This window comes from Ranitomeya variabilis, chromosome 6 (assembly GCF_051348905.1).
Source record: "Ranitomeya variabilis isolate aRanVar5 chromosome 6, aRanVar5.hap1, whole genome shotgun sequence".
Classification (NCBI taxonomy): domain Eukaryota; kingdom Metazoa; phylum Chordata; class Amphibia; order Anura; family Dendrobatidae; genus Ranitomeya; species Ranitomeya variabilis.
Window position 1 is genome coordinate 174,098,881 of NC_135237.1, and position 26,473 is coordinate 174,125,353.

General features: G+C 42.4%; 1 protein-coding gene across 3 annotated transcripts in view; it reads left to right on the plus strand.

Annotated features, from left to right (window-relative positions):
- Positions 1–26,473, plus strand: part of POU6F2 (POU class 6 homeobox 2) — an 854,440-nt gene that overhangs the window by 58,893 nt on the left and 769,074 nt on the right. The window contains exons 1-2 of one of the 3 annotated variants that reach the window (XM_077269271.1): positions 13,878–13,955; positions 14,257–14,428. In XM_077269271.1, the coding sequence (XP_077125386.1) occupies positions 13,944–13,955; positions 14,257–14,428 (184 nt within the window). In that variant the 5' untranslated portion in view covers positions 13,878–13,943. Of the gene's footprint in view, positions 1–13,877; positions 13,956–14,256; positions 14,429–26,473 lie in introns of those variants that run through there. The other 2 variants (XM_077269274.1, XM_077269273.1) reach the window with 2 other exon arrangements.

Below are 26,473 nucleotides of genomic sequence, written 5' to 3' on the forward strand. Positions count from 1 at the left end.
CCCTACATTGTGCGCTGTGCACTATGCGATGTGCACAGTGACCGCTCTGTTGTCAGCTCAGATCTGCAGTAATGAGCTGGCAACAAAGTGCTAGAATACCCGGCTGAGACTAGTGGCTAGTGATGAGCAAATATACTCGTTACTCGAGATTTCCCGAGCATGCTCGGGTGTCCTCCAAGTATTTTTTAGCAAAAAGGACAAGTATCACTCCAGTTATGCACACCACGTAAAAATACAAGCATAATATATGGAAAAAACACAAGATTTTATTGACACACAATAAAACATAATTAAAAACAACAAGCACAAAGCCCTGTCCATGCCAATAAATAAAAACTGAATAACAATAATTATTAAGCAAAACAATGACCAATGCTATAAGCCCGTCTGTAACCTAACACTCAACACACCAAACTGACCAGAATGAGGTAAGTAAGCCCCTGGATGGTATATAACACCTATGCGGCTCATGGGACACTGATATAAGTATGGTGCCCACTAACTAAAAAATGAAAACCCAAAGCACAAAGGTGGACAAAGGGCCGAAGCCCAGAGGCCGCCAATAAGACTCCCAGACAATGCTGGGGAAGAAGTTACCAAGGAGCGAGGCGATGACCGGTGAGGAGACTGGAGAGACAGGCAGGTAGGCAGGCAGGACAAGGGCCAGTGCAGCCCCACGCGTATCGCCCTTCAGAAGAGAGCTTCGTCCCCTGACGAAGCTCTCTTCTGAAGGGCGATATGCGTGGGGCTGCACTGGCCCTTGTCCTGCCTGCCTACCTGCCTGTCTCTCCAGTCTCCTCACCGGTCATCGCCTCGCTCCTTGGTAACTTCTTCCCCAGCATTGTCTGGGAGTCTTATTGGCGGCCTCTGGGCTTCGGCCCTTTGTCCACCTTTGTGCTTTGGGTTTTCATTTTTTAGTTAGTGGGCACCATACTTATATCAGTGTCCCATGAGCCGCATAGGTGTTATATACCATCCAGGGGCTTACTTACCTCATTCTGGTCAGTTTGGTGTGTTGAGTGTTAGGTTACAGACGGGCTTATAGCATTGGTCATTGTTTTGCTTAATAATTATTGTTATTCAGTTTTTATTTATTGGCATGGACAGGGCTTTGTGCTTGTTGTTTTTAATTATGTTTTATTGTGTGTCAATAAAATCTTGTGTTTTTTCCATATATTATGCTTGTATTTTTACGTGGTGTGCATAACTGGAGTGATACTTGTCCTTTTTGTTATTTTCGTACAGTTGTTCTATCACTCGCGTGCACCCCGTATGTATTAGATATCATTGATAGTATTATTTATATTTGGGCAGTGCGCCTCGTTTTATTACTTTTTCCAAGTATTTTTTAGTGCTCGGAGATTTAGTTTTCATCGCCGCAGCTGAATGATTTACCAGGAGACAGGCCAGTACACTAGGAGACGTGGAGGGGGCCGTAGGAGGGCAACAACCCAGCAGCAGGACCGCTACCTCAGCCTTTGTGCAAGGAGGAACAGGAGGAGCACTGCCAGAGCCCTGCAAAATGACCTCCAGCAGACTACAAATGTGCATGTGTCTACACAAACGGTTAGAAACCGACTCCATGAGGATGGTCTGAGTGCCCGACGTCCACAGATGGGGGTTGTGCTCACAGCCCAACACCATGCAGGACGCTTGGCATTTGCCACAGAATACCAGGATTGGCAAATTTGTCACTGGCACCCTCTGCTTTTCAGAGATGAAAGCAGGTTCACACTGAGCACATGTGACAGACGTGACAGAGTCTGGAGACGCCGTGGAGAGCGATCTACTTCCTGCAACATCCTTCAGCATGACAAGTTTGGCAGTGGGTCAGTAATGTTGTGAGGTGGCATTTCTTTTTTAGGCCGCACAGCCCTCCATGTGCTTGCCAGAGGTAGCCTGACTGCCATTAGGTGCCAAGATGAGATCCTCAGACCCCTTGTGAGACCATATGCTGGTGCAGTTGGCCCTGGGTTCCTCCTAATGCAGGACAAAGGCCAGACCTCATGTGGCTGGAGTGTGTCAGGAGTTCATGCAAGATTATTATTATTATTATTATTATTATTATTTATTTATATAGCACCATTGATTCCATGGTGCTGTACATGAGAAGGGGTTACATAAAAGTTACAGATATCACTTACAGTAGACAAACTTACAATGACAGACTGATACAGAGGGGCGAGGACCCTGCCCTTGCGGGCTTACATTCTGCAGGATTATGGGGAAGGAGACAATAGGTTGGGGGTTGCAGGAGCTCCAGTGTTGGTGAGGCGGTAGCTTCGGTAGTGATGAGGAGGCAGTGGGGTCAGTGCAGGCTGTAGGCTTTCCTGAAGAGATGTGTTTTCAGGCTCCGTCTGAAGGATCCGAATTTGGTGGATAACCGGACGTGTTGGGGCAGAGAATTCCAGAGGATGGGGGATATTCGGGAGAAGTCTTGGAGGCGATTGGATGAGGAGCGAATAAGTGTGGAGGAGAGAAGGAGGTCTTGGGAGGACCGGAGATTACGTGAGGGAAGATATATGGAGATTAGTTCAGAGATATATGGAGGAGACAGGTTATGGATGGCCTTGTAGGATAGTATTAGTAATTTGAACTGGATACGCTGAGGGAATGGGAGCCAGTGAAGAGATTTACAGAGGGGGGAAGCAGAGGAGTAGCGAGGAGAGAGATGGATTAGTCGGGCAGCAGAGTTAAGGATGGACTGGAGAGGTGCAAGTGCAGCGCCCCAGAGTCCTGGTCGTTGCAGTACTGACGCTCCGCCGCTAAGGGGAGTGATGGTACGTCTGATGGCACTTAAGGAGTTCACCTGACCAGGTATCACAGTCACACTTTACACTTCACATTCTGGCCACTAGGGGGAGCAAAGGGTTCTATGCATTAGGCCACTCCTCACAATCTGGTAAAACTGGGGGCTAGATAGGAAGTTAGTCAGAAGCTGACTGGGTTGGAACCAGGCAACATCCTGTGGCAGAGGGTGTTGCAGGGGAAGATTCAGGGGGGTCTCTGTCAGGGGTGGGATCCTGACAGTGGCCTAGCTAACAGAACAGAACGTTACGGAGCCGCGCCTGCACTCAAATGCGGTGGCATCCTAAGGAAGGAAAAGAAGCGAGGTTTATTGTGGAGAAGTGAGAAACGAGATCGCAGCAAAAAGGAGATAAAGCCAGTAGGAGTCGTGCCGTAAGGTCGAGGCAACATCCTACTGAGGCGCGTAGCCGGTAGCCGGAACGCCGAGGAAGTATTAGGCTCCAAGCAAAACTTCAAACAGCGGCAGGACAGTTAATTTTAAGTTGGCTGTCTCACCTAAATCACCTAAGAAGACATAGGGGGCAATTGTGGGAGAGGGGCGACGCTAGGGTCCCGGAAGAACTCCAGGCCTACCCATCATACGGGTGCGTCCTTTCCATATCATCTGGGGGACGGAGAAAGAACATCAGAATAGATACGAGTTGTGAGGAAGAAGAACATCAGAAACAGACACAACAGTTGTGAGGACTATCCCGTGATGCTCAGCAGGGAGGTACTACAACACACAGGCGCTAGAAGGTAGGCACTGATTTCCACCTGCAAAGGGAACTCTGGATGTGCCTTCGGACCGGCCGGTCTCAGCCAGCCCTGTTAGCAGTACTCTGGATTGAGGATCCTGAAGCCTTCAGTAAAGAGGTAAAGAGACTGCAACCCTGTGTCCTCGTTATTCATCGTGACCCGCACCACGCACCATCATCACACCTTTCATTGGAAGCCCCTTAGCAGGGTCACGGGCCAGGTCTAGCCACCGTGACGACCCCAAGACAGAGCCAGAGAGGCCCGGTACCGAATACCCCGCGGCCCTGCATCTGGGGGCGCTCCAACTTGGCGTCACGAACAGGATCTACTTAAGCCTGAAGAAACAGGTCATGTGTGCCTTGGAACTGTGATTGAATTGTGCTTGAACTGTGATTTATTGCAAAGACTGTGGATTGCCACTTGCCGCCAAAAGTTCCCGCCAAAACCGTCACCATTGCAGTGCCATGGGGAGCGCAGAGGAAGAAGAATGGCGTGCCATGGGAGGAGACTATCAAAATGGCGCCAAAAGTGGCGACCGCCCCCTCCGACTCCTGTTGCGAGATGACGACCTGCCCAGAAGCAAAGGAGAACCGTCCCCTGATTTGCAACGGTGGGAACAAGAGGAAGGAGAAGCTACGCCCTCAGAAAATGGAGGGGCAATGTGCATGTGTCACCGAAGATCCCGGAGCAGGGATGGCGACCAGCGAAGTGACGGCGAAGTGATTTCGGCCTGTCCTCGACCTCCGGAGATAGAATTTTTTTTAAAAGCAATAGCTATAGAAGTTGCTGTAGAACTTATGTGTAGTTTACCCTTGTAGTATAGCAGTACCACTAGTGATTGCTAGATGGCAGTATGTTCAGAAAGTAATATTTGCACCATCAGATTAATGTCAGTGCTTTACACGTCTGTGGCTTCTCACTTCTATTGGGCCGTTTTATAAAATACATCTCCCATTCTGAACATGAAAATTAGACTCATAAGCTACAGTCACACATTCAGTGTTTTACATCAGTATTTGTAAGCCAAAACCAGGAGTGGGTGATCAGACGAAACGCATAATTGAAACACGTCACCGCTTCTGTTTTTATCACCCACTCCTGTTTTTGGCTTACAAATACTAATAATCACTTGTGCAATTGGATTTTGTCAAATAGTTTGCACAGTTTGACTTCCACAGGGCCTTTGTTTCAGTGAACATTCAGCTTTGATGAGGTCTGTGGTCATAAATCAGAGGAAAGCAAAAAGAGAGATAAAAATGACTAAAAACTCCCCGATCAGATCATCAGAATGAGCTCACTGATGGATTCTCAGGTAACTCATTCTGCAGCCATACCGAGGCTATAGAATGCAAAAGGTGTAACATTTGTAATGAAATCCAAATAGTAAAAGTTACTTTTAGCCCTGATTCAATGCCCTTAAATATAAATAAAAAAACTCCCCCACTATACACATCTCCTATGTATGGCGTAACTAGAGTCCTATGGGTCCCGGTGCACAATTAGGACCACCCCCTCCTGGTATACAGTATGTCCCTCATCCTGGGCCCCATACAGTATATTCAATTATATATACAATTATATTCACCTTCACTCTGCCCCCCCACCACACGGCATCCTCTTCTGCAGATGGCAGCTGACTTCAGAGTGCAAGTGACGGGAGCACATGACATCACAGCAGTGTCACATGTCTGATTGGCCAGCAGCGTGTATTGCGGCACACGGACCCAACGGGTCTATGCACTGCAATACAGTTTAGCTGAATGTGCATCCACGGACACACATCGAGTTGAAGTTTGTGCAGATGTCAGTGGAGCCCTCACTCTTACGGGCTGGGATGTGGTCATGGCTTCTGGAAACGCGGTCATTACGCCCCTGCTCCTAAGTATGGCATTCTTGCTTCTCCTAAATTGTCCAGCAGCCATCAGACTGAGGAGTAATCTCTTAGATTCCAGACAGCACAAGCTAGTCTCCTAACAAAGCTACTGGAAGCCCCCCTGGGAAGAGTTGCTTTATGAGTATTTCTGCTATTCCCTTTGAGTACAAGGTGAACTGTATGAAACAAATTTAGGTATAACTGTGGATTTAGGGAGGAATTTGCAAATTGGTCCACAAATAAAACAGAGCTTTGGAAATTAAACATCATTTTTGGGAAATTTATTATAGTAGAAAATACAGCACCCTTATCTTAAATGCACTGTGTGTATGAGGGATCTTTTCTGGCTCTTTAGGAATACTGTGAACAGGAATTTAGTAACATTATTGTTCATATTAGGGGTGGTCAATCAGATGGCGCTGATAATGGCGGCGCATTGGCCGTCAAAATTCTGCAATGCACAAAGCAACAAAATTCTGCAGTTCACAAAGACTGCCTGAAAATAATTTGTAAAAGTCTGAAAGTATTACATTAAAGTAAATACATGAATACAGAGCAGTTGCCTGAAGGGTTGTCAATGACTTAAAAAGTGAAGGAGAGTAGGCACAGGACTTGCACAGGACAGTCACAGTGCAGGCACAGGACAGACAGGGCAGGTGTAAAGCAGGTACAGGGCAGACACAGGACCTGCACAGTGCAGGCACAGGACAGGCACAGTGCAGGCACAGGACAGACAGGGCAGGTGTAAAGCAGGTACAGGGCAGACACACGACAGGCACAGTGCAGGCACAGGACAGGCACAGGACAGGCACAGTGCAGGCACAGGACAGACAGGGCAGGTGTAAAGCAGGTACAGGGCAGACACAGGACCTGCACAGTGCAGGCACAGGACAGGCACAGTGCAGGCACAGGACAGACAGGGCAGGTGTAAAGCAGGTACAGGGCAGACACACGACAGGCACAGTGCAGGCACAGGACAGGCACAGGACAGGCACAGTGCAGGCACAGGATATGCACAGGGCAGACACAGGCACAGGACAGGCACAGGCAGGCACAGTGCAGGCGCAGGACATGCATAGGGCAGACACAGGCACAGGACAGGCACAGTGCAGGCACAGGACATGCACAGGGCATATACAGGCACAGGACAGGCACAGGACAGGCTTAGGACAGGCTAAGGACATGCACAGGACAGGCACAAGACAGGCACAAGGCAGGCACTGGACAGGCACAGTGCAGACACAGACACAGGACAGGCACAGTGCAGGCACAGGACAGGCACAGGACAGGCTCAGGACAGGCACAGAACTCTCTCAGGACTTATTTTTTAAAGTAACCAGGAGGCTACTTTTTGTCAATTTTAATTCATATGGCTTTACAGGTTCAATGAACATAATTCTGACAAGCGTTCCCTGAATTAAAACTGGCAGGCAGCATGCAGCATTATTACACTGCAAAAATTATATTGCAGTTTATTATATTATTATTAGTTAATTTGTATGTCATACATATTCAATTAAAGTGAACCAGTTAGAGATCAGTTGCAGCCCTGTCTTCCTCTCCGTGTTCAATTTGTTTGAATGAGTGAACAGTGACCCCAGCGCTGATTGGGCGCCAGGGCCATGTGTCATACAACCACACGAGAACCCCGGTATGGCGAGAGCCGTACACCGCAGGAGTAGTGCCGGCACAGGAGATGAGTATTAGCTTTTTTATTTTATCTGGACCACGCGTGGGAAGTGAGAAGGGGTTGTCCTAGTAGTGGACAACGCCTTTAAATTTAAATAAAATATAGACATTTGCAAACTCTTGCTTTGATTTTCTCAATGTATATAATCTAAAAGATACAACTTTACAAACTCAAAGTAAAGGACACACGAAATAACAGTAGAAAATGATATACGAAGACCTATACATTTCATGGAACAATAAAAATTGATTGTGAATGTGTAGATATGATAGCCATAAATCTGTGTTTACATTTTATACACACTTATCTCATAGGTTATTCAACAGTAAATACAGTCATGAGAAAAACTAAGTACTAATACCATTTAAAAACAACTTGGGGTCCAATACTCTACAGGGAGCAAGATTAATCACAAGGAGACAACATCTTAGACTAGAGAAGATCGAATCACTGTAAATTTAACGTTCTTTATTTTTTTCGGTGTCTCTCCAAATCCTAGAGTATAATAAACATGGGAGGTAAAAAAATAATAATACCTCACCGTTCACCTATCTCGTCAATCAGGTGTCTGTTGTCACACGGTCCGAGATCTAGTTAGCTCCTCTGTGGACACAAGTTGATCATAACGTGCACCTCATTATAATGTGTACAGTGACATCAGAGGCCTGGTTGAGCTAGAGGCTTTAGCCCAAAGTGAAGCAGGCCAAAAAAATGTGTGCAACCGGAGCATGGAGGACCAGACATCAGATTGCAGGGGTGGTGTGACAGGTGATTGGTGAGGGGAATATTATTTTTTTCTTAACCTTTTTCTGGCCCTCTAAAATTCAGCAAAATGGTGGATCCAGCCAGCTGAACTTGCATGGAAAAAATTGTATAAAATATGTATTCTGGAAAATACAAATGTATGTAAAATTCTAGGAGAATTAACCTCCACCTGAATAAATTTGTGTATCTCTATTCACGACAGTTGACAATTTTCCCACGAATGGAAATTCCAGCAAATTCACCCCAAGTTGAGACTGCAAAAACCGCAATAGCTGCAGCTCGGAATCTAAAGGCCTTGGTTAGCATGACATGTTCAAGTTCATGACCATGCAATTAGAAAAAGATTGAACCTTTATGGCTTGTTTGGAAGGGGATTCAGGAGAAAACTTAATTCTGCAAAAAGAACAGGGAGCATGGCTAAAGTAAGTGAAGTTCTGAGCAAGCCACAAGACTTCGGGAACAATGTCCTTTGGGCAGAAAAGATCAAAGTGGATGAGTTTGGCCATAATGCCCTGCACCATGTTCGGTGAAAACCAAGAAAATCACATCAGTAAAAATATCTTATACCAACTATCATGCATGGTGGTGGAGAGGTGATGATTTGGGCTTGTTTTTCAGCCATAGGGCCTGGATACCTTCAACTCAAATGCTGCGGTGAGATCTTAACAGAGCTGTGCGTAGATAAATGTGAATAAATGTATTGAACTTAAAGGGAACTTGTCACAAGATTTATACCATTTAAACTAAACCCATCACTCTTAAGTTGTCTTATACAGCACTCCAACAACCTGTGTATAAGAGCCCAGCTCTCTAAACATAGCTCCACAAATCCAAAAAAATACCTTTTATAATCTTCCTGCACTTTATGCTAATCAGTACAGTACTGTCCAATGTGTGTTGCTGGTCTGTACTCAGCACCTCCTCTGTCCCTGCAATCAAGGCAGGAGGACCAGTGATTGCAGGGACCGAGGCGGCATCCAGCACTGACCAGCAAGACCAGGGTTGCCAGTACTTCAAAATGTAGCACTTTTTTTGCATTGTCTGTAAAAAAAATTTAAGGTGTCCGTGATTTTTTTGAAGCTGACAAAACTCCTACAGATTATTTTTACTGCAATTGTCATCATTTTACATATTACAGTGAATTCAGCAGATGTTTCCATCATATCATGTGCTATAGACATGGATCACTTATAATCATAATGATTTATTATGGTTTTCCAATGTGTCTGTAAAAATATTGTCTGTCTGTGATTTTTAATAAACTCAAAAAGTAAAATGTCAAGTTACAACCCTGAGCGACACCCATAGGACCTTTCCATCCCTGTGTGGGAGGATTATAAAAGGAATTTTCTTAGATATGTGGGGAAGCTAGACACTTATGAACAGTTTGCTGGAGTGCTGACCAAGACGACTTACACTAGGCGGATTTAGTTTATATATAGAAAACTGGGTGATAGGTTCCCTTTAAATGATATTTAAAGCAACGTGGGCCAAAATTCTTTCAGAACAATATGAAAGACTGATGAAGTCAAACAGAAAACGATTGCTTCAAGTTATTGCTCCTAAAGGTTGTGCTACAAGCTGTTGAATCATGGGGTGTACTTAATTTGTCACTCACTGCTTCTGCATTAGGGCCTTGGTTTGGTAATTTTGTTATGCGCTGTGTTCATCTGAGGTTGTTTTCACCTAATTTTAATAACGTCAAAGGACCAGATGGTTTATTTTTTATTATAAACTGTAACGTAACACCACAGGGAGTGTATTTAGTTTTTCTCATGACTGGATATGTGACCTCTAATATCTCTTTATATATTTCATCTTGCCCCATATATCAATTTTTTAATCTAGAACGTTCCAATCACTTATTTGCCAATAGATTTCAGATGTACAGTACAGACCAAAAGTTTGGACACTTCTCATTTAAAGATTTTTCTGTATTTTCATGACTATGAAAATTGTACATTCACACTGAAGGCATCAAAACTATGAATTAACACATGTGGAATTATATACTTAACAAAAAAGTGTGAAACAACTGAAATAATGTCTTATATTCTAGGTTCTTCAAAGTAGCCACGTTTTGCTTTGATGACTGCTTTGCACACTCTTGGCATTCTTTTGATGAGCTTCAAGAGGTAGTCTTTAGTCCCTGCATTTATAATTCCCCACTTCGATTCCTGTGCCAGCTGCTCCGACCTCCCGCCACCAATGACTTTTGCAGTGATTCATGACCCATACAGGGAAAATTGACCTCCTGTTTCTACATAGAGCTTAGGAGGATTCAGCTAGTCAGGTTTTAATCACGTGATGTCATAGACCTAATGGAAAAGGGAAGAATTAACTGAGTAGAAGGGCAAAATGAGCAATTGTAAGTACATTGCTGTATAATATGCTTACTGCAATATATTAAGAGGATAATTTTTTTTCTTTATCAAGAATAAAGAGTATACCCCTGGATGTTGGTATACCAGTTACTGGGTGTCACTATTGCAGGAGGAGGAGAGGGGGGATCACTGAATGTGGCTCTCACTGTATGAAAGGTTGGGACCACTTGCTCATTGTTAGCTGCATTGCTGTTTCATTTATCTGCATAGGAGCGTTGTCCAGCCGTCCACTGCTGCTCTGCATGTTTGATTTTTGTTGCTCTGCACTAACTAATAAAAAGTTGTGCAACAGCAGATTTCTCTGGATCGAGTCTTTTAGTTTAGGGGCAGTACAAAGTTTAAAGGTGTTGTCTAGTCTACAACCGCATCTCATCTGTCACAGAACACAACACGCCTCCAGTGTATGGACACCAGAGCCATTGTTTTAAACTTAGATGCATATATTTTAGTCTAAAAGTAATTTTTGCATTAGAGTTTCATTCAAAAATGTGAACCTTTTGGCTTCTATGGTCTCTATTTTTAACAGTACATGGACTGCAGAATGAGTTAAATGAGTTAATAGTCAAATCTGTCAATGACTGTATCTGAAAATGAGATGATCTCTTCTGAACTATTTTCTAAGGTGATTTGTGACCCATTGAAAGCTGAATTTGTAAGAAGAATAGATAAGTGTTACAAATTTTGCTTTCAGATGAACTCACTGACGGATTCACAGTTAACTCATTCTGCAGCATGCTCTGTATTGTGATATATAGAGGATGTAGAAAGCTAAAATACATGCATTTAGGGGAAAAATGCTAGAAAAATGAATCTTTTAGCTACAAGACTAGGTCTTAGAAAAATAAATGTAAAGGAATACTAAACTTCTTCATTGGTGGTTCAGATACTTCTTCTGTAGAGATTCTAGTGGGCTTGCACTTATACACAGCAGACAATCTAACTAAGCAGAGCTGCAGTAAAAAGCATGGGGGAGAAAGAGAACCAGCGTCTTTCTGACCACCTCAAATTCAAATTGCTGCCAAATGAAGCAGATCTAAAATGCAGTGAGACAAATGCAGATCTGGTTCACAATCCCCAAATAATAAAGAATAAATATGATGGTGTTGCTTTCTATGCATTCCGCGAATAGGAATATCAGATGTGAAGTTGTGAATTTAATGATTTATACCGACATCTTAGTTTTATTTTTGTTTTATTTTCCAATTTCCGTAATAACGTTTCTAACATTGTGTGTGCAGTGCTCTGAAGTTGCACTAATGCTGGCTTCCATTTCTCCTCCGCTACTGTCTTTCTCCTTTCTCATACATGGTCAGATCCTCTTTCCTTTGTCCCCGAGGATTGCTCATGGAGAGCCAGTAGCTGAATTAACCTATGAATTAAGCCTCAGGATCACGTTATGTATATCTGCTCCACAGTATAGGCGGGTGTCTCTTCTGCCCGATATCTCCCAATCATGAAAGCCTTACTCCTCCATACATTTGTGTAAGGACCTATCATAAATTGGTCTCCAGAGGCTTTAGCTTTCCCGGTACGTTATTGTATCCTCTTTATTATCTACTGACCCCTTTGATCTCCAACCAAAAACAAATTTTTTAAGACCCACTTTGTGGCTTGTGTAGACCCCTGCTTTGGGTTACGTGCTGCCACCCTTCCTAGCGCAGGAGTGTTTTATTTAGTAATTAACAGTGTATGGGGAAGAGGACCTGTCATGTTGGTTCTTAAGCTGGAGGATGTGATGAAAGATGATATCAGCGATCCCATCCTTTTCACTTGTTTAGGATTGTCAGGATGAGAAATGTCAGCATTATGAAAGCTCAGCTCTGCTCTTGATATGATAAAACCTTTCAAAACCCAGCTCCTACCTATCCTCCTTCTCCCTTCAGCCTCCCTCCCCCCTTTTTATTTTCCTTTCTCTGCACCAGCTTTTTTTTTATTTATTTTTTTATTTATCTTGTTTTATTAGAAGGCAGAAATATAATTCTTTTCTTTCTTCCTATTATCAGCCACCATTTTTGTTTTATTATATGTTTCACAACCCCTAATGCTCCGCTGAAAATTACCTTGTTAAATGACAGTGTTTCGAAGCCATGAATCCTTTCCACCGTCCCCTCCGAGGTTTGAAACAGTCAACAGACTGTAAAGAATAAATAATAAAAAAGTATTGATTATTTTGATGACTGTGAGATTCAATTAAGTATTAATTTTGCCCTCCAGTGGACCTATCAAGGTATTCAAATGGTAGGATTCGACTCAGCTAAATGCATGCTGAGTGCTCCAGCCTTAAATAGGGAGAAAATGTGTTTACCTACAGGATTTCGGGAGGAGTGCACTGATGCACGGACTCCGATATTTAAGTGCTGTGCAAATTAAGCCTCGGTGACAGTGACATTGTTTGCAGCAATATGAGTATTGACTACAGAAGTGCATTTGATGACAGCTTAAACTATTTGTATTGATTAACATTTTCATAGATTATCATGTGTCATATCAAATTCAGTTTTCAGACATGAATACATTAAAGAACCCACAGGCGCACATCGACCAATGTGATGATGGGGTATTAGGAGCATCCTAGCCCACCTCCTAGCACGCTGGTCACCTGTTCTCTACATTAGAGTCACTTAGGCATGAACTTAGCAATAAATAGCTGACAGATAACACCACAGGGTCATTGTACCTTCTTCCCTATTTCATTATTGTCTTGATACCCGCCACAAAAATAAAACTAAACTATGCAGAGGGAATAGAGAATTGTGGAAGAGTCTATGACCCCACAATGGCCTCTGACTGAGACGAGGAGAACAGACCCAATCGCCAGCAAGTCCATTTTATTCCTACCTTTTTGGGGCCTTAATGCCACAGCAATAAGAACAATTGTAACTGTTTTGTAAGTATTGATTTTATTTCTCTGATTAGATAAAATATTCGGCTAATATATTGTATTTTTTGACCGTAAAGTTTTCTTGGAGCTGCGGGAAACTGGATTATGTGCAGACTGGGATCTCCTTTATTGTCCTGAAATAAAAATGACTAGTCTTGCACTTGAACTTTCTAGACTGCTTTGTTTTTTGCTGTATTTTCTGCCTGTTTGTTCACATTTATAGCATGTAGATATAAGTAATAGTAAGCATAACTGAACCCAAGATGTAATGGTAGGATGAAGTGTACCTCTGCTTGCAATGTATGTGTGTCGTGGCGGTGCCAAGACTGTCATTGTGCCGCACAATACCCATCTGACCCTACAGTGGGAAGCTGACCCTTTCAATAGCTGCTGTCCGTTTCAATAGGCTGCACTGCTTTCAATAGACTGCTGTCCCTTTCAGCACCACTAAACCGAGCAGACAAAACCATAAAGTTTCTAATTATTCACACCCAGCGGCAAAACATTTGGGATCTTCTGGCTAGAAAAAAAAATAATATTGATTTGCTTATTTGGGAACGGTGTCTGTCTCATTTTGTATTAACACCAGGTTAATCACTTTGTAATGAGAAGGCGTTTGCATAATTCCAAGGCAGCGTAAAGGGGGCAGAAAGGGGCAGAGAGAGTGACAGGAGGGAGGCAGGTACTTTGTGAATGTGTATAATTACACTCTGGTGCAATATGTGGAGGGATTTCTTCATACAGCCAGGGGTGCCTTGTTGCAGTACCGTCAAGTGAGGAGCCAGCCCAGCATATCATGCATTTATGAAGATGATTGTAAGCATGCTTTCAAAGAAGTTCACTCTCCCGAAAGCCTTCTGAATCTTTCACATGATAGTTGGGCTTTAATAGGGTGGGGTGTAATGGAAAACTCATTGGATCTGTAATAGCTCTTCACTTGACTGCAGCCAGCAATAACAACAGGAGCAGCTGGGGAGATAAGAGAGACGGTGTGTATGTATGTGTGTGTAAGGGAGAGCCGGAGAGGGGGAAGGTGTTGGAGTGAGTTCACTAACACCGTAGCATCCACTTTAGTTCCTTATTTTGCTCACTCTTGATTTCCCCCCCCCATAACTAGGATCCAATGATAGCCGGAAAAGTCAGTAAGCCCTTGCTGCTGCTGCGGAGTGAGATGAATGCAGAGTCGAGAGGTGAAGACAAGGCAGCTACTTCAGACAGTGAGCTGAACGAGCCCCTTCTTGCTCCCGTGGAATCAAATGATGGTGAGGACACTCCCAGCAAGCTCTTCGGTAAGTCCGTCTAGGTATTTAATTTTGCTTGCACCACGCCGTCCAACGCGTCCCCGTCCCCCCTTATTATTACTATTATGGATATTGCCTGTTACATTCATGTCATGTCCTTTTGCATATGTTAAAAGAAAACGTGATCCTAAAGGGTTCGCATTCTGGTGACAAGTCTGGCTCCGATTAACCCATTCTGGGACCGCTTGGCCTTCGGCGCACGAATATAGACCTCATAGTGAGAAAAAGGCTCGGTTTTATAAATATTTTGTTTCACTTCATAGATTTTTTATTATTTGTTTCGATTTTATCCTCAAGTTATTCTTTCATCATGATGTTAGAAAATATCTGTAGTCTGAGTGTTGCTAAAGAGAAGTATGGATTTTGTTTGCAAGTTGGAGGCAAAACTGCCATGGCCTAAATCGTGAAAGCTAATGATAAAACGGGTGAAAGCCCCCCCAATGTAATGATCCCCCTGTAAATAAGCGTGTAATGCTGCGTCTGGTAGGGCAGCGTGCTGTGTATTCCACTTTTTCACAGGCATTTGTCATTCAAATGGATAGCATAGTGGAAGTCCACTCCAGCACCTGTGATCTCCAATTACAGAGAGGAGCAAAGGCTAGGGTGAATGATATCGCTCACACAAGACAGATCAGGCTTCAAGGTCTCATTTTCGGGTTGAGATTAGGTAATCAAGAAGAATTTTCTGTTCATTTATTTCAGCTGCAGATTGATTTTTTTTCCAAATTAAAGAAAATAGTCTCCATCAGATTTTTTTAAAGACATATTTTAGACCTTTAAAGTATCGACAAAATCAAAATGTAAAAGGTAATTTTCGTATATATATATATATATATATATATATATATATATATATATACACATACATATCTATTAGATAACAATCAAGTTAGAAGTAATTAAATAATGTCAAGATAAGATTTTTTGTATGTGAACAAAATGACCCAAAATAATTTAAAAAAAAGTTTCAACAAACTTTGTTACCAAATTGTAAAGGGAAAATGTTAATTAAACAGTCCGCTATATGTCATACAAATGAGTAGAAAACATGTCACATAGCACTTTACAAAAACATCAAAAAGATGCGTTATCGTTAAAAGTTTCATAGGCAGAATAGAAGATATTTTGATTGTTTTAAAAATCATATTTCTCCCGAACTTTGCTTTGATTTCTGTTTGAAAATGAATAATTCTTATAACAACTACTATGGACACCATCTCTACCTGTCCTCTCATCTCTTATCAAAGCACCCCATAGAAAGATACTATAGTTTAGTGTGTCCTTGGGAAGAACGTGTTTTAGTAGTCTTACTTTTATATGTACTTTTATATGTCTCACAGGGTTAGTTTCTAATCTCTGTTGTGATTAACTTTTTTCTGTGGGTAAAGTCATGTATGTTATGTGGTTTTAGGGAGCGAAGGAGTGTAGTGTATCGTGTATATGTGGACTTTGTGGTGCATGACTATATACATTGGAGTGGAAGTGGACGATTTAGATTATTTACAGTGGTTTTATTTAATTAAATCAGGCAACAAATGAAATCAGTTTTTTATATACCTTATAATAACTGAATTGACTCAACAACTAATTTACTACATGACAGCAGTAATAAGTGTATTGATGTTGTCCAAACCGTGGATTCTCTATACACACATATTGGGTTATTTGCTAAATGACTACTTACCAAGAACTTTACATAATGTGTGTGGATGGATAATAGAGAGATAGATAGATGACAGAGCAAGACAGATATAGATACTATAGGTACTGTAGATGGATATTTAAAACAAAGATAATAGATACCTATAGAAATATGTAGATTGATAGATAGATAGGTACATAGATAGAAGGATAGATGGAGATAGATAAGTACATAGATAGAAGGATAGATGGAGATAGTATAGGTACGAGATAGATAAATATAGAGAAATTAGATCGATAGATAGATATGGGATGGATAGATAGAAGGATTGTTGGTTATAAATAGATAGAAATCAATAGACAGATGACAGATAGATAGATAGATAGATAGATAGATAGATAGATAGATAGATATGAGATAGATAAATATAGAAAAATTAGATAGATAGAGAGAGAAATAGATAGAAGGATAGATGAATAGATATTAGATAGATATTAAATTGATAGCTATTATTAGTATTATTATTATTATACATTTTTATAGCGCCATTTATTCCATGGCGCTTTACATGTGAAAAAGGGGGCAAATATAGACAAATACATTAAACATGAGCAAAAAACAAGGCACATAGGTACATAAGGAGGGAGGACCCTACCCGTGAGGGCTCACAGTCTGCAGTATATAGATATTATACACCGTAGATATTAAGTTGATAGTTGTAGACTTGGGTTATACAGGGAAGTATTACTTCTTAATGCATGAAATAAGCACAAGCTATAAATCCATGTATAGTGCTGAGTGGTGAGAGATGTGCCCCCCATATACTCCAGCACACGTTCATCTCATCCTCTTCTGTTTACCATCGGAAGTCATGCTAGTATAAGGGACAATGCCCACGTGTGGATGGCCAGGGGTTAGGAAGCGGCCACGTGTAGGATGACTTCTTTATGGATCGGTTACAGTGCCAGTCATTTTTGCGCACATTTACAACTAATACTAAAAAATGTTTTACTTTTTTGATTCACAATATTTGAAATGTAAAAACAAAACTATTTCAAATGTTAACTACTTGGTGACATGCCAGTTGCTGGATGGATATTACCAAGGTCTTTACAATATGGTGTCCTGTTATCTGGACATATGCTGCCATGTTTGCAGACACAAGGATGCGACATGTGTGAGGCATGATTGGTAATCTCAGTGGTGCTGAATGTGTGCGGCAATATTACTGGAAAGTAGATGCTCAATATAGTCGCCAGGGCAGGTTCTAAAAATCCTTCCTACAGGACAATGCTTTATCTAAGGTGCTGGGGGTTAAAAATGTTGAAAACACATAGCTCTCCCATGTAGTTTCCTAAGATGTGAGGTGTTATCACTATCTTAGAGGGACACTTGTAAGGCAGAAGCTAGAAAGGCTTCAGGGCAAAGTGTTCAGAGCAATAGCGTTCTGTGAAAGTTAGGAATACTTTGTAGGACGCAATTGTTGACAGTTTGCTTTATAGTTTTACAGTCCACAAAAGAACTGTAGTAATATTCTATAGTCTATATTCCATGGTGTTTCACTTTAGGGAATCTGACCTTATTCTCATGGTGCCCAAACCACAGGTAGCATTGCACCTTGACAGAATCCTTCTTTACGGAGAGTTTAACAGCTGTAAAAACTGAGGCAGGCACAGGAAGAAGTGTCCAGGCCTGGCGACTAGGGTCCATCAGATGGCACCCCTTTTATTCCCACCGCCCAGCTCAGCTTGATTGACAGGTTGGATCTATATGCTTGATCCTAAAACTATTCTCAGAAACCCGGCAGCATATGAGATTAGAACCTAGCTGTCTGTAACAAGGGAACCTGTCGAGAGTTCCTGCTGTCCGTCAATCAGGCATCATGAAGTACCTGACAGGATCCTTTCAATGGGGAGTTCCAGCCACTAGTAATGATCTCAAACTAAGAGCTCACATGAAGCATATATACCCTAAGAAACATATTTCATCTATGCAGCTGTTGTCACAATGAACTTCTGGCTACAAAGATTTACATAATGACTCCAAGTATCCAGAGGGCAGAATTTGGTGGAGCTGTTACATGTAGTAATATGCAGATGGGTGCACTCTTTTTCTTGTCAGCGAATTCTCTGGTGCTTTGTGAAGACAATAAACACAGTTTTTTTCCCCAGTTTTTTTTATTATATAGATAAAGACTGAATGAAAAGTGTAGGTGGAGAAGAATGTATGCTAATGACAATGACTACTGTGTAATATGTCAGGATGGTAACTCATGATGTGATGATGGATCTAATGATATATAACATAACCACTGATTTAAAATACGGCGTATACCTGTTTTCTAGCTGTCTGGGAAAACACAATGAGCAGGTAGGAGATATCATTGCTGTCTTGCAGCTCTGAGGCCATAAGTTCAGGCCGGGTAATATCTCCACATGGGTTACATATCCGCACTGTTGTCATGTTTGCACGGTTTCCTCCTACAGTGCTGAGATGCACTACTAGTATGATAGGCGCAGGGAACACAGTGGTGGGGGTCGTACGTGATTGTACGTGACCGTGGTAGGGCAGCTAGGTATTAATATTAATGCAGAGAGCAGCAGGACTTTATATTTTTGCTCTTGTTGTTTCCTATTAGTTAGATTTCAAAATTAAGCATCTTATTGGTCCTTCTAGTGGAGCAAAGTCCATTACTGCTGGTTCATGACTTTTCCAGTGCAGTGTGCATGAATATACTGAACATACACGCACACAAATATATATATATATATATATATATGTATACAGTATATATATATATACAAACATGTAGAATATATAAATATACAGTATATAGATATGTATATATATTTGTGTGTGTATATATGGTAGAAGCAAACATATATATACTTGCATACATATGTGTTCTGTATACACATATGTATATACACATGTGTATATACATATATACACACATCTGTATACTGTACACACATGTATAATTATTTACATATATACATATGTACACACACATCTGTATTCTGTACACACATATAATTATATACCTATATACCCACACGTTTGTATTCTGTACACACATATAATTATATACACATACACACATCTAAATTCTGTACACACACATAATTATATATATATATATATATATATATATATATATATACACATACACATGAGTTCAGATGTAATATAAACCCCACAACAATAAGTTTCCGCTAACCCGCCCTTTTTTATGAAGGCTATTTATGTTGTTATCGCGTAAATCTACCGGTATAATGTTTTGATTTGTTAGTTATGACAAAGGTTATTGTATCTTTTTTTGGGTTTTCACAATTTATGTGCAAAATACAGTTTGAAGCCAGGTAATATGCAGGTTGTGGTCACAACGGCTATTTTGAGCTGCTAATGGCACATTTGGACATAATAATACATAAACTGCACCCGAAAGTAAAATCTGTGCCCAGCATGGGGCCAGGACATGCCGGAGAAAAGGCAGATTGGAAGAAACCCTTTCTGTAAATGTAGACAAGAGTAAAAGAAATACACATCTGCATGTAATGACCGGGCTGCAGCGGGCCTTGTGTGAGCGTAGTGTAAGTGACAGATACGTGGCGGTACAGTGGCCCTATGGCTGTGGAGACGAGTGACGCTGTGGACTATCCGTATTCCACTTAGGTGAGGGACGGTATATCTGCAATGTTCTTTTGTGTTGTAATCACCTAATTTATATCATGGGACAGACTGAGCCAAGGCTTCCTATTTTCAATATTTTGTGACTTTTACCAAATAATTCTTTGCTATTAATTGGTTTACTGCCCACTGTCGGCATGACTTCCTTGGGAGTTTATTAGCTTATAAACAGCTAATATAAACAATCAGAGCTGCAGTGTAAAGCATAGAGGATGACAGGAGAATAACCTGAGCTTGTGCTGATGCAGAAGTTGGATTTGATGCATAAAAATTATAGCACTTGTAGGCCCTGTTCACACTGCACTTCTGCGCTACAATCAGGAAATTCTGCGCTACAATCAGGAAATTCTGTGCTACAATCAGGAAATTCTGCCGGGATCCCCATAAAATCCTCTGAATCCTGTTTTTAAGGGGATTTTTGTGGAATCCTCAAAGCACTGCAGAAACAATGTGAAGGTCGCCTACACTACCCAGATATACCGATGTAGGTATGTGCTTAGAGCCCAAAACTGTGCATTGATATCCATTTATACCTGGTGTCTGTCACCCCCATGTATTGCATCTGAGTGTAAAAACACTTTGCAGGGGGCTGTCACCACCCGATTTTACTATATAAACTGTATACATTACTGAATAGATTTCTTAGACGTGATGAGGCTGGTGTACTTACTTAAATGAGCTACAAGCTCTAAAATAAACTGTATGATACATTTACATACAGTATTATATTTTATATGGAGAAACTTATTTTTAGGGTATCCGGAAAAGTCTTTTATGTATACTTGTAGAATTCATTACACCGTTGTGATTGTGTTACAGTTAAAGGCAATATTTAATGATATAGATACCCTCAGGGGCATTATGTTTTTACTTAAATGCAGGTATTTTGGGGTAAAAATATTTTTTTTACATTTTTGCACCATTTGTCTTGTATGGCCCCTGTGTAAGGGCTCGCTCACATGAGCGTATAACACTCCCGAGTGCTATATGATGTTTTATCGGATAGGGCAGATCTGCAATTTTTTCTCACACTGATACGGCATAAGAAAATAATGGCAGCATGCTGCGAAATGCTCCGGAATTTGGCTCACGTGCACTCATTCAAGTCTATGGGTGCATGTGAAATATCGGACTGCACTCCAATGTTATCTGCGTATAGACTGACATCCACGGACTCAGACAACGGAGAAGATGGAGCAAATTAGTTCTCCATCTTCTCACCTGTGCTGCAGCTCTCTCAAGTGAGAGAATTGGATCACACTAAGATGACACTTGGATCACGCTCTGAGTAAGTCTGACCGGAGTGTCATGAGAGAAGATACGTCAGTGTGACCCCAGCCGTATACTGCTGACAGCAGAATGAGTTATCTGAGAATCTGTCAGTAAGCTCAACCTGATATAGAGTTTGTAACTTCCTTATCTTTTTTTTGCGCTCATCTCAGCTTACTTATGACTTGATGAAAGTTCAGCTGAATGTAGTGGTCAGAAAGCAGCTGAGAGGAGTTAAAAAAGACATAAAATTATTACAAACTCCCCGTCTGATAAGCCGACAGACGGATTCCCAGATAACTCAATCTGCAGTCAGCAATGGACAGTACAACACAGATGCTATAAAAAAAAGTGCTGCAACATTTTGAGTGACACCCAATTGCAAAAATGTATTTAATGATAGAATGCATGCATTTAAGGAAGTAAAATGTCCCCAAAGGTTTCCACATCCTTCACACTATGGAGTTTGAACGAGGAAATTGCATTATCATACACAGAAGAGACTCCCCAATGCTTTGTTACATAGGTGACTGACCCAGAGGCCTCCGATGCATTGATATAGCTGTCAATCATGGCGCTTCATTAGCTGCTTGGGAGATACATTGTGTACAGTATCTTCTTCAGGAGGGCACTGCTCCTCTGCCTCCGACCATCCTGCTTGTTGGAGAGCGGAGCGCCCCTGAAGATTGGCAGCTCAAACTAGCGGCATGGTTGAGACGCTGCTCCAAACTGTGCGCTCACGGATGCTAAATCTGGGAAAAGTTAGCATCTGCAGTATTGGGGGAGCTGTTGGGCACTGGGACAAGCCGGCCAGAGCAGCACTGGACTGGTCTGCTCTCCATCTGTGGTCTCTGTCTGGATCTTTAATGAATATTTCTTCTGATACCAAAGCATTTAAAAGAAACATATACTTGACTTCGGTTTTGTAGCCAGGCTGTGATTCATGCTGCTCGCTGCTTGGGGAGCATGAATCAGGAACAGGTTCTCTTTAAGCGGTGTCACAATTAGTGATGAGCGAGCGTGCTCTGATAAGATGTTATCTGACCGTGCTCGGGTGCTAACCAAGTGACTTCGGCGTGCTCGAAATATATGTTCTAGTCCCCGCGGCTGCATGTCTCCTGGCTGTTCGACAGCTGAAACACATGCAGGGATTGTATAACAAACAGGAAATCTGCATAGGTTGTGGCTGTCGAACAGCCGGGAGACACGTAGCTGTGGGGACTAGAACATATTTTTCGAGCACTCTGCAGTCACTCGGCTAGCATCCGAGCATGATCGCTCATTACTAATCACAATCCCTTTAGAAACTTATTTTTATATAAGGTCACATCCAAGTCAGGATTTACGGCAATTAAATGAAACGTCGCTGCGACAGTTAATAAATGTGTTTCACGGTGACCAGGAGCACACATGACGGTACACTTGTAGCCTGAAGGATATGGACATAAATAGCTTTGCATTAAATAAGCATTTAATATGTATGTACTGAGGCGGTGGAGCGTTTGTGTCCTGGCTGTGAATGTTTGTAGTATTGCAGTATGTTTCCTCCTATAACAGTTATTTCCTGGAGTTGTAATGTCATACATTTCACAAAGTAATATTTTGGACCTTTGCGTTTTTCTTATTTCATGTTTTATGCTCGCATTGGAAACATTAGCTCTGTGCTTAGTGTCCTCCTTTTCATTTTTTCTGCAGTTTGCATAGAAATGATATTGCATGCATCAATTTTATAACCAGTGCATATGATCCTAAACAAATCCTGGCATTCCTGCGGACACCCATGAGCGGGTAGATTGCTAGTCTATTATACACACCATTTACCATTTCATTGCATGCGATCCTGCCTTAAAACCCTGTGCTGTTTACCATTCATGTTTCCATCCAAATATGTAATCTCTCGCTGAGCTACTGGCAGTCTCATTCATTCGGCCTTATTGATTTTCAGCGTCAGCCGCAGCACTCTGACTGGAAGAAATCAGCACTTATAAATGTCATTTTTTCTTCATGTGCCCTAAGTTTCCTTTTTTCCTTTATTCTGTATCTCAGAGATCTGCTTGAAACATGGCTCTTGAGTGGATTCTTGTTATAATAAAATCAAATCATGGAGACACTTCTCTGTAAATGATAGGCCGGGCAGATTTGTGCTTGTTTGCTGCCTCAATCTCTACTGTAGGTCTGTATCAGATTCAAGTGAGATGGAACAGAGAAAAATTGCTTCATGCCTGTATGTTATTTAGGTTAAGTCTTTAAGGGAAATCGTCAGCTGAGTTATTTGCAGTTCGTGCCCACATGATTGTCCTATGATTTACCAATGTGGTGATGAATATTTTTTTTCTTATTGACTTATGTTCATAAAATGTCAATTTTGGCCTTGTCAGGGTTGTATCTTACCCCCTACTGGCACATCGAGATGGGGAAAGCCAAGACCACAATTACACATTTTTACGACATACAGTGCGCGTTGTGCCTTTGTTATTACTTTACTCATCCAAGTGAGTGTGTACAGAAGAGGCAGACCCATGGCTGAAATAGAAACTAGAAACGGACACTATTTCACATTGCTTAGTCTCCTTTGCGGGACTCCTCATCTCAACAGGTATCTCATTCTCTGCTGCCCAGCCCTTGCATGATGTCCTGTCCAATAGAGATGAGCAAACATCGTCAGCTCCTTTCTTATTCGGCAAGCTATAGCCAAAAATGCATCGGCAATGCATATACCTGGAGCGCTCCCGATAATCAACTGTTCGGCTCCACAGCTGCATGTCTAGCAGCTTTGTGACAATCACAACAGACAGGTTCTCCGTGCATGTGCTGTGACTGTCACACAGGTGCGACATATGCAGCTGCAGCACCGAACAGCTGATTATCAAGAGCACTCCAGATATCCGGGCTCCCGATGCAGCTTCTTCAGTAAGCACTATAGCTTGCCGCAATGAGGAGGAAGCCGATGAAGTTTGCTCATCTCTACTCCCCAATATCCACCCATTTCTTGAGTTCAACGGGAATGAAATCCCCAATAAGTTCTGTTGTTGACGATTTTACTACAGATTACCTGTGGATGCGCCAAAAATCTGCAGGTACAAGCGGAATGGTAAAATAAGAAGAGCAGTGTGCGGTACTCACCTTGACAAAATTCCGGTATTCCCATAGCATCACTTTTCCAGTTCTCTGTACTTTTTTCTTCAGAGATGATATGTTGTGCAGACATGTGACCACTGCCTCAGATCACAGGCTGCAGCTGTCACTTAGTGACAACACATCATTGTAGGGTGCTAGAATACGGAGACTGGCAAAGAACATGGAGCGGCGGGGCATTGGAAAAATAAGAATATCATTTTTTATTTTAGACTAAACCAGATCAGAAGTTTTGCTCATGGAAATCCTCAGTAACGTCCATATGATTTGGTGTGGATTATCCAGTGAAAATTTTCTACAGCAAATACATTATGTCTGAACCAACCATTAGGACACAACTGAGCCAAAAGCATTATATGATTATGTTAGTCTGAATTTTGCTAATAGATTTAAAGGGCAAAGGCAAGGAATCCCCACATAACACGAGCATATTATAGATCACTCCCTCACGTTAAGGGATTGATTCTGCAATTATTTTATATATTTTTAAGTTTCAAGTTAAAATTGTCTGGAGGGTGTCATGACTAGACAATGGGATATTGTAAAATTAAAGCTGCAGAGAAGAACACCTATTCCTCCTGTTTATTACCTGACACCAGGCTTGGACTGGTCCACAGGAACAGGAGAATCCTCCGCTTGGTTCCTTTGCAAGAGTGGGCCACCACCCTCTTATCTGAGCAATATTTGGCTCTATATACTTGAATAATTATGTACTTACAAAGGCCGCATATTATTCATTTATGAATCTACCCAGTTCATTGTTGTATACATTTGTGATTGAGGATAATGTCACATTTGCATGTAGTTGAAAAGTGGGGCCCTGAAGTTGGTTACTGGTTGGCCTTTGGCTCCCCGTCCAACACTGCCTTACACCATTTCACCCTTATGAATAACTAGATGGTGGCCCGATTCTAACGCATCGGGTATTCTAGAATATGTATGTGTAGTGTATTGCGCAGCCCACGCAGTACATTGCGCAGCCCACGCAGTACATTGCGCAGCCCACGCAGTACATTGCGCAGCCCACGCTGTACATTGCGCAGCCCACGCTGTACATTGCGCAGCCCACGCTGTACATTGCGCAGCCCACGTTGTACATTGCGCAGCCCGCGCAGTACATTGCGCAGCCCACGCAGTACATTGTGCAGCCCACGCAGTACATTGCGCAGCCCACGCAGTACGTTGCTCAGCCCATGTAGTACATTGCGCAGCCCACATAGTATATTGCGCAGCCCACATAGTATATTGCGCAGCCCACGTTGTATATTGCGCAGCCCACGTTGTATATTGCGCAGCCCACGTTGTATATTGCACAGTCCACGTATATAGCAATGTGGGCATGATATCCCTGTAAAAAAAAAGAAGCCTTTGGCTCCCCGTCCAACACTGCCTTACACCATTTCACCCTTATGAATAACTAGATGGTGGCCCGATTCTAACGCAACGGGTATTCTAGAATATGTATGTGTAGTGTATTGCGCAGCCCACGCAGTACATTGCGCAGCCGACGCAGTACGTTGCTCAGCCCACGTAGTACATTGCACAGCCCACGTTGTACATTGCGCAGCCCACGCAGTACATTGCGCAGCCCACGCTGTACATTGCGCAGCCCACGCTGTACATTGCGCAGCCCACGCTGTACACTGCGCAGCCCACGCTGTACATTGCGTAGCCCACGTTGTACATTGCGCAGCCCACGATGTACATTGCGCAGCCCACGCAGTACATTGCGCAGCCCACGCAGTACATTGCGCAGCCCACACAGTACGTTGCTCAGCCCACGTAGTACATTGCGCAGCCCACATAGTATATTGTGCAGCCCACATAGTATATTGCGCAGCCCATGTTGTATATTGCGCAGCCCACGTTGTATATTGCACAGTCCACGTATATAGCAATGTGGGCATGATATCCCTGTAAAAAAAAAGAAGCCTTTGGCTCCCCGTCCAACACTGCCTTACACCATTTCACCCTTATGAATAACTAGATGGTGGCCCGATTCTAACGCAACGGGTATTCTAGAATATGTATGTGTAGTGTATTGCGCAGCCCACGCAGTACATTGCGCAGCCCATGCAGTACGTTGCTCAGCCCACGTAGTACATTGCACAGCCCACGTTGTACATTGCGCAGCCCATGCAGTACATTGCTCAGCCCACGTAGTACATTGCGCAGCCCACGCAGTACATTGCGCAGCCCACGCAGTACGTTGCTCAGCCCACGTAGTACATTGCGCAGCCCACATAGTATATTGCGCAGCCCACATAGTATATTGTGCAGCCCACGTTGTATATTGC